At 40.1% G+C, this 8917-nt stretch overlaps 1 protein-coding gene across 1 annotated transcript in view; it reads right to left on the bottom strand.

Annotated features, from left to right (window-relative positions):
* Positions 1-3309: 3309 nt before the first annotated feature.
* The window catches only part of LOC120541537 (insulin-like growth factor 1 receptor), a 384927-nt gene continuing 379319 nt past the window's right edge, over positions 3310-8917 (bottom strand). Inside the window, exon 21 of the mRNA XM_039773260.1 lies at positions 3310-8845. Coding sequence (XP_039629194.1) covers positions 8377-8845 — 469 coding nt within the window. The 3' untranslated portion in view covers positions 3310-8376. The remainder of the gene's footprint in view (positions 8846-8917) is intronic.

Genomic DNA, 8917 nt, shown 5'->3' with positions numbered 1-8917 from the left:
ACCAGGGGCCTCATGCATAACTGCGTGCGTAGAATTCACACTCTAACATGGCATACGGGCAAAAGTGAAAATGTGCGTATGCACAAAAAAAATCCAGGTGCATAAATCTGTGTGAACAGCAAGTTCCATTTTCTTACGCTACATAAATCCCGGTCAGCATGAAAAGTAACGCATGTGCTTGCTGCCCCACCCAAACTTCTCCCAGGATTACGCCTCTTTGAATATGCAAATCAATATAAATTGCCCTTAAGCTCAGCGTTCTGTGAAAAGGCAATGGCAAAAGTACGGGGGAAATAGAAGAAGTTAAGCGAATACCAAGTGGAGGCAAAGAAAAACATACTATTTGTTGGTTTAAACAGTGGTGTAATCAACAAAAGGAAGCTGATCGAGTGACATAGCGTGTCGGAGAAACTCGAAAGCTCAAGTACACAAAGTCGCACAGTGCCAGCAATAAAAAAAGAAGTTGTCAGATATCAAAGTCGCCGTGAAAAGGTGAGTCGTAGTCCACCGTCTGAGTGTCATATAAGAGCTTATTAGGGTACAGATGGAAAAAAAAAAAAAGGCACACAGTAGGGAAAAAAGCACGAAATGTCAACTTTAATCTTGAAATTTCCACTTTAATCATGCAGTTTATTTTGTCATTAAAGAAGATCATAAACTTCATCTTAAAATCGTTTATTAGTTTCTCAAATCCCATCGTAACTAAAGTAAGCATGTTAAATGCTTTGTTTTGTGTTTGATCTTCTATGTGCTCAATGTGTGTGAATCAATATGTGCTTCTTAAAGGGGCTTTCTCTCCCTCCGACAGGACACAAAATCCATTACATTCATGATATTACAGCTCTCTGAATAATTAAAATACTGAAATGTATACGTGATATAATTTTCATGATGATAGGAGTTAAAGCATTTATTAAACATGGAAACATGGCGGTGCAGTGATTGTTCATGTCTCACACAAGATGCTTGCTGCGCCGTGCGCGACCTTCGATGAAATACTTTATTGCAGCAATACTGTCTCTTTCAAACTTACTAACCCCCAATTCCTGTCCTTACTTTTCTTTCTCCAAATTCTTAATCGCCACACAATCAGCTCTGTAATAGACGTTAAGCCATCTGTAAGCTTAAAGCGCCGATTCTTCAAAACTTTTAAGGAACATTGAAATATCTTTGTAGTTCATGTTTAATTATTCTATCCATCTATCCTTCCAGTGTCGCGCCAGCCTCAGCAAATATACAGCGCAAGGCAGGAACAATACGTGAACGGAGAACCACCTCCTTGCTAGCGCAGCGACACCGTGTCCTCACATGTTTAATTACTAGCAATATAGATTATTTAAATGAAGTTAAAATTTGATCTGTTTAATATAGTAAACATATTTTGCTGCATTTCATCTTAAAAAGGATATCGTCATCATATGTAAATATGCGCTTTATAAAGTGGCTCAGGTTGTGCAATATTATAACTGTATCACAAGTTTACCGTGAGGTAACCGTACTAATAAGCACAAACAGTTCTACAAGGAGCACTTGATGGACTAATTTGAGTGCATTTAGAGCTCTTGGGATGAAACTGTTTGTGAACCGTGAGGTCAGTATAGGAAAGGCTCTGAAATGTTTGCCGTATGAGAGCAGTTCAATAGACAGCATGGCTGAGGCAGCATGTGCTTGATGCTGTATACTGATAATTCTCTTTCCGATCAGCTACTCCGAGTGGTGCAGTGACAATAATATGGGAAAAGATGATCCGCTGTGGCAACCCCTAACGGGAGCAGCTGAAAGAAGAAAAAGGTGCAGTGAGAGTAACAATGCTAAAGCAGTTATGGTTATTTAGGATAGTTTGACCATTCTGTGAACCATTATATTGTTACAGGTTAATTACAATCAGATGCATTAAACTAATAAACAATATGTGGTTAACTTCAGTGTATTTATAAAGCCGTGTCAGGGATGTGGATCTGAAAAAGAAAGGGTAACCACACAGGAACAGTAGCACTGCTTTGACGCTGGGTGCCAGCAGTTTGCAAAACTGAGCGCAGAACCCTGAAAATGTGTGTTGCTTTACACCAGGTTTAAATTTTATACATCGCGATTAGAACATGGAAGCGTTCGCACGCAACATTTTTGCTCATACGCACCATTTATACATGAGGCCCCTGGTATGTAGGTGTCCATCTCAGTTGAGGGGCAGTGGAGTGGATATTCGTAGTCAAACTTTGTTCCAAACCCTATTGTATGTACCAGTCAAATTAAATAAACTTAACTGTGCGGCTCTAGCAGATTCAACTAAATGCTGAAGGTTTTATCAACTCAGCTTTGGTATAAACACAGCAGCTTCCTTTTACTTCATTAAAATTTTAGCCAAAGGTGCTCTCCATCGATGGTACGAGTCCATCAGAGTCCATCACTTTGAGCAATGGAGATGACCTGGAGAAGAAACATCAATAAATGCAAACAACATGATCACAACCGAGAATCCGTCCTATCTGTCGACAAAGCCTAACTGCAAACCAAAACTCCAAGTCGACGCCACAAAAGAGGTCCATCAATAAGAGCAAAACGCCGCTCAGAGAGATTTCTCTTGAATAATCCGCACACCCAAATAAGGAAAGGTCATGTCAACAACTCTTTAACTCATCACGTTGCTCAAACCACATGCTGATGTGCATGAAAATCAAGATGCCACAGAAAGAAGATTCTCTGAAAACATTTCACAATGTAAATGGGATCAGCAATGAATTACGTGACCCAAAAAACCGAAGATCAGCAAAATTGGTTCAAAGAAAAAAAAATGAAATCATAAAAGAAGAACACCAATTGTAACTGTGGAGTACACAATTCTTACAGAGCACCTATGGACTGTTGTGCACATGCAGACTCCACAGAGACATCCCATGGACCACTCACATGGGGGACATGCAGATTGTAGAAGGATGAACACAGGGTAAGCATGCAGAAGCTGCACATCATGTCTACACATTACAAGTGGAAAACCACATAGACATGAGAAGGAGAAGAAAACAGCACACGAAAGGTCTACAGACCGTGGGAAGACATGTGAGGAACGTCTACCTGCACACAGAGGGCGACATGCAGCTCTAAACTCCTATGACAGCAGCAAGGAAGAGATGACTCAAGTGCTGAATTTCTACAGCGTTTTGAAGACGGCAGTGTGCAGCGAGTGGCGTCAACACCCAACCGAGCCTCTTCACGGCGCACAGGAGCCCCACAGCCCACCACAATTACTCAGACAACACAGACGAAGCAGCGTGAGTGAACAGGAAGATAAAATGACAAGATAGATCCATCTAAATAAAGGGTTTCTTTATTGAGAGAAAACCAGGACACCTTAGATACAGAACTGTAATGAAACTTTAAATTGTAGCCTTTTTAATTTAATATAGAAACTGTAGTGACACATTTCTCAGGACTTTGCAAAAAATGAAAATAAAAATAAAAACACACAAAGAAAAACAAAGGAAAGGTGAGAAAAATGCTAGCTTTAACATCTCAAGGCATCTTTCAGCATGTAGGAATGCCAATTTAATAACAAAAGAAAACCCATCAGCGGCTTTGAACCTAAGCTCTAACTGTTACTTTAAGCCCGTTATTGCAATGTGGTTTTTGGAAGTCAAACAAAAAATAAAATAAAATAAAGAACCATCTAAATAAACTTCATTCTTTCCTTGCACTGAGATTATCAGAAAATGTCTTATATGGGTGGAGAAATAAGAAAAGCAAACTGTTTCTCAGGTCCCTAAAACGCACAACAGAGAGATGTTTTTCTGTATTGATATCACACAACAGCTGCTTCGTAAACCTTGGACTTGTTTCTGTCATCTGACTACCCGTAATCTACTGGACACAGATGTCCGGTGTGTGTGTATATATATATATATATATATATATATATATATGTGTGTGTGTGTGTGTGTGTGTGTTAAAACTGGACACCCACCACTGAGAAGGTGCCTGGAGCCTTGCGCACTGTCGGTGTATTTATTGTCTGCACCTCTGATTGCCACACACGACAGGCACTTTGTAACTTTGTTCCATTCATAATCAGCCTCTCCTCCAACCTAAAACGTTCTGCATGAAAGTGGCGCCACCATTCTAGCCATGTCTGCATTTCCGGTTTCCGTTCTCGTCCCTTGGATCCATACTTGCTTAAAACTTTTTAAGTGCCTTTATTCAGGACCGCTGGGTTAGCCTGGCTAAGCGACTCCCATCTGCAATTTTACAGTATAACAAAAAGTTGAAAATGACCCCAAAGACTGACCAGCTACTTAACACAACCAAGACATTTTCAGGCTTCCCTCAGACCACCATCTGCGCTTCCAACAAAACATGCAAATTCTCTGCCAAGAAACTACAAGACAAGCACCACAGCAGAAGCACATGAAACTTCACCAGCAAGTAGGGAGAGAAGGCAAAGTCTAGCGCCGTCAGATTGTGGAGACGAGCCTCTACCAGCTGAGCGGTCAAGTGCACACCAACAGTGGCGTGAAGCAGGCTGAATGCTGAAAAGGTTAAGAAAAATATGGGGCATTTGTTGATGGTCATGACCTTCATGCCAGGTGCCCCTCTTGGTTAATACCAAACAAGGACCTCATTCTCCGACTGCATTACTCCTTCAACAAAATGGTGCACTTTCTAAAAACGACTCATTAGTGCCACAGATACCAGCGCTTCCAGCAAAATGTCACTAGGACACAGCAATGGGAGAGTCCACCATAGCATAATGACCCTCACTGTGAACTCAAGACAGTAGCACCGAAGACCGACAAATTCCTCATCACGGAAAAAATATGAACGGTTCATAAGTAAGAAGCCATTGACCGTTTCCAGTGGAAATGACTCCAATAGTTAATGGGGAGACACCAGCTGTCCATTCAAGCGGTTACATCTCTCAGATCCAAACTGCATAAATGCACCTGGATATGCATGGTCATCTAAAGATGGTCACGGACAAATGAATGAAGTGAATACAATATGTAAGATATTGGTGCATTTTAAAACACAGCCAAACAAATGAACACAACAAGACTGCATTAGCGAAACCCTGAAGAGACTGAATGAAGGGACATCTCCTGGTGGACAGCAAACTGGATTACACTGAAAAACATCCGTCACAACTTCTCCAAGAGAAAAGCCCAGCAGATGGATGTCCCTGCTCGTGATCCTGTGCGTAACAAGCAGCACAGCGACAAAAGGCACCATCAGCTTGCCCCTTTGCCTGTCAGGGTGGCAATTGGTTGAGGAGAACGTGTAAGAACGCAAACAAAAGGCAGTTTGTATTTAGGTCCATCAGAGCGCACGTGAAGGTCCAGTCGAGCCCTCGGCCGGCAGGGTACGTCAATGAGATCGTTACTCAGATACAGTCAACTGGAGTGCTGTCATTTCTGGCGGCAAAAAAGCGAGATGTATTGTCTTTTTATACACATAATATTAATTAAACAAAGAAAGCGTGAGGTAGATAAATGTTTTAGAAAAAGTACAAACAAAAAAAAATGACAAAAAGAACTGTCCCCTAATTATCTCAACCTAAGAAACGGCAAAAACAATAAAACACTACTGTAATAACAAAAATTCATCATGGGGCTTTTATACAGTGATTTAAACTGATATCACAAAAAAAAATAAAATAAATACAAATCCTAAACAGAAAACCTTCTCTGTAAGAAAATAAACACTAAAAAAAGCAAAATGAATCTCCAGTCAAGACTATTCAATCAGTATACTGAAATGTATCCAGAAAAAGAAAAACTAAAAACAAACCCCTTCCCTTACCTGCTGATAAATAACCAAACCAAAGTATGTGCACCAGATCAGCGACTCTTTGTTTTTTTTTTTTGTAATCTTTGTGTCAAGAGGTCCATTTTATCGATTTTGTGTTGAATGTCTAATGAAATTGTGACTCATGAATGTTGGGTGCAGAAACCAAACTGTGAACGCAGCCAAGAGGTGTGCTGTGTTTTGCAAGATGGATGACTTCACTAGTCAAAAAATAAAATAAAATAAAACAAAACAAAGGAACTTCAAAATAAAACCCACACAACAGTCCAAATTTGCCAGTTGCGGCCGTATCATTATTATATCCAATACAAATAATAATATTAGTTAAAAAAATAAAATCTTTTGGAAAGGGGCCCAAGGTGTGTATACACACACGGACGCACAGACGCACACTCACTCACTCACACTCACACACACAATACATAGCAAACAGGAGAGGAGAAGGGCAGGGGTAGGGAATAATGGCATTAATACAGGACAATAATGCAAAATTAAGAAAATAGTAAAAACCATTGTTTTGACCTGAGTTTGAATCGCGCCTCTGGAAGGTTAACTGGGATAGCAGGGACCCCAGAACTCAAGCAGAGTTTAAACCAGTACAGCAGCAGCGATAACGGGCGCCCACTCATGGAGCTAAGGTGTCAATAAGAAAACAACAATAATAATAATAATAATCATAATAATAACTATAATAACAAAGAATAAAATAATCATTAAAAACAGGAAAAGCATCAGATTAAAAAATTTGAAGGCAATGGACAGTTTGTGGCAAAAACAGAAAACCTTTATCAGGACAAAGAGGGAAAAAACAACTAATGCAATAATAGATCAAAACTAAACTTTTTTTTTTTTTCTTTTTTCTTTTTTGCTACAGTACAAAGCATAAGAAATGGATTCTAGTGGAAACCAGGAGAAAAGATTTAAACCTGAACGTTTTCATAGATTACATCCACATAGGAGAAAGAATGAAATAGCAGCTTCTCTCTGTACAGACATATAGATGAAGTTCTGAACCATAAAAAAGTTATAAAAGTGACACAAAAAATGATGTGTATGTAAATGATCCACGGTCTAACATACAACTGAAAGACCTTTTAAGTTATAAATGTTCAAAATGTTTTATCACCCAAGAGACTCTATTGACAAGTCATTAGAACACGGTGGACTTGACTGCCAGGCTCGCTTTGCTGCAAACTGCACATGTGCGGTCTTCTCACTTGCTTGCTGTTCCATAGTAGGTACTGCACTTGTGTTTGCTTAGTTTCTCAAGCTCTTCTGCTCTGTCATTTCTTTTTGGTGCCAAGTCCTTTATTTTGTTTCCATGTAGCAGAAGTCCTCCGATAAAACTGCTGTCCTGTCCATTTGTCTCACGATAGGAAAAAAAATATGAAGAAAAAAAAAAAAAATCAAACTGAAACTGTGCAGTAGAACCGTACAAGTCAACACTCAGACGGAGGAGGAGGAGGGCAGCAGAGGTAGGGGAGCGAGGAATTGGCAAAATCCTTTATGGTGAGCATTGAAATGCAAATAGAATTTATACACAAAAAAAAAAGGTTTTGCCAGTGTAAGTTCATGGAGTGTTTTAGAGATTGTTTTGTGTTTCTTCTAAACCAAGTACAAAAGAAAAAGGAGTGGAACTGCAGAGAGCAAGAAAGGGAAGGTAAAAAAGGCAAATTTAGCAAATGTGATAATATTAAAACATATGACATAACCCCAGGGCACTGCCCATTGAAAACCCACAACTGATATGGAAAGACTTTTTTTTTTTTTTTGAAAGTTGGTTTTTGAGGGAAAGACAGACATACAAAATCTTTTTACTACCCTTACCCCATTAATAAACAAGCCATTCTGAGCAGGAGCCTTCCAGCTGGAGTCAAAAAGTACGAGAGAGAGAGAGCGAAAGCACAGATGAGAAGCAGCGGGCAGGGAAAACTGGGTAGGGAGGGTCAAGTCCTGTAAGCAGCAGGTACAAAAATCAAAGCATTGCATTTCTCTCGCTCTCACATTCGACCCATTAAAATAACACAAAATAAAAACGAAGAAGTGCCTTCTGTTGGATTTGCTGGCAGATATGTTTTGTATGTGTATATTAACATATACACACGTACAGATATTTTTCTTCTCTGGACAAGTTTTTTGCAAAAAAACAACAAAAAAAAAAGTTGCTGGGCTTTAGGAAACATTGCTTGGGCTCTTTAAGAGTCTCCGACAGTTGTTTCATTTCCCATTTATTATTCAAAAAGGATGAACCAAATGTGGGGGGGGAAACACAAAACAAACAAAAAACCCACAAGAACAATTTTCGCATGTATAAAGAAATGTTCAGTCATGTGTGATGCCTTCCTTTCTCTTCATCTGTGCAGCAATGGCAGGTTTTTATCCAATAATTTTAATAGTAATAACAATAATAACAACAACAATAATTATAATAAAAAATGAAAAAAAAAATCCACTGAGGTACAGTAGGCTCTTAACTGTTTCTGATTGGTTTTGTATAACAGCTTTTCTCTGACTTTCAGAGAAAAATGCTGGAGTTGTCCAAGGAAATGGTTGGTAGTTGGGGTGTTGGTTCATAAAGAATCAGCAGGCAGATGACTGGGGCAGAGGCGAGCTGCGCTCATTCTTGCGCCCCCCATTCATATGCGCATACCGCTGTGTCTCATCGAAATTGGCCCGCAGTAACACCACTGGCCCATTGGCAGCTTTGTGTCCCGAGTGCTTGTCAAGTGTAACGCCAGAGGAGCAGGAAGGGGAGGTGGAGGGGGCAGTGGCCCCCGAGGCTGAAGGGGGCTGTGGTGGTGGTGGCGGTGGTGGTGGCGAAGGCTGTATAACAGGCTGCAGACTGGATGAAGGGTCCAATGGCATACTCTCCATGTTCTCTGCTTCTAGGTCAAGCTCCTCAGTGTCTGGGGGTTTATTCTCATCACTGTAGAAAAAGGAAACCTCCCGGAACTGTGGCTCCAGCTCGTCTTTGATACTATTGATTATCTCCAGAAAAGAGGGTCTCATCTTGGGGTTGTATAGCCAGCACATGCGCATAAGTTCAAACCTACAAAGTCAAAAACAAAAGAAATATGTTAAGCACCTCCCGCTGTTGTAGACTGAATGTGTTCTTTTATGG

This window comes from Polypterus senegalus, chromosome 12 (genome assembly GCF_016835505.1).
Source record: "Polypterus senegalus isolate Bchr_013 chromosome 12, ASM1683550v1, whole genome shotgun sequence".
Lineage (NCBI taxonomy): Eukaryota > Metazoa > Chordata > Cladistia > Polypteriformes > Polypteridae > Polypterus > Polypterus senegalus.
Note: the sequence above shows the minus strand (reverse complement) of the source record. Positions and strands in the feature narration are given on the sequence as shown.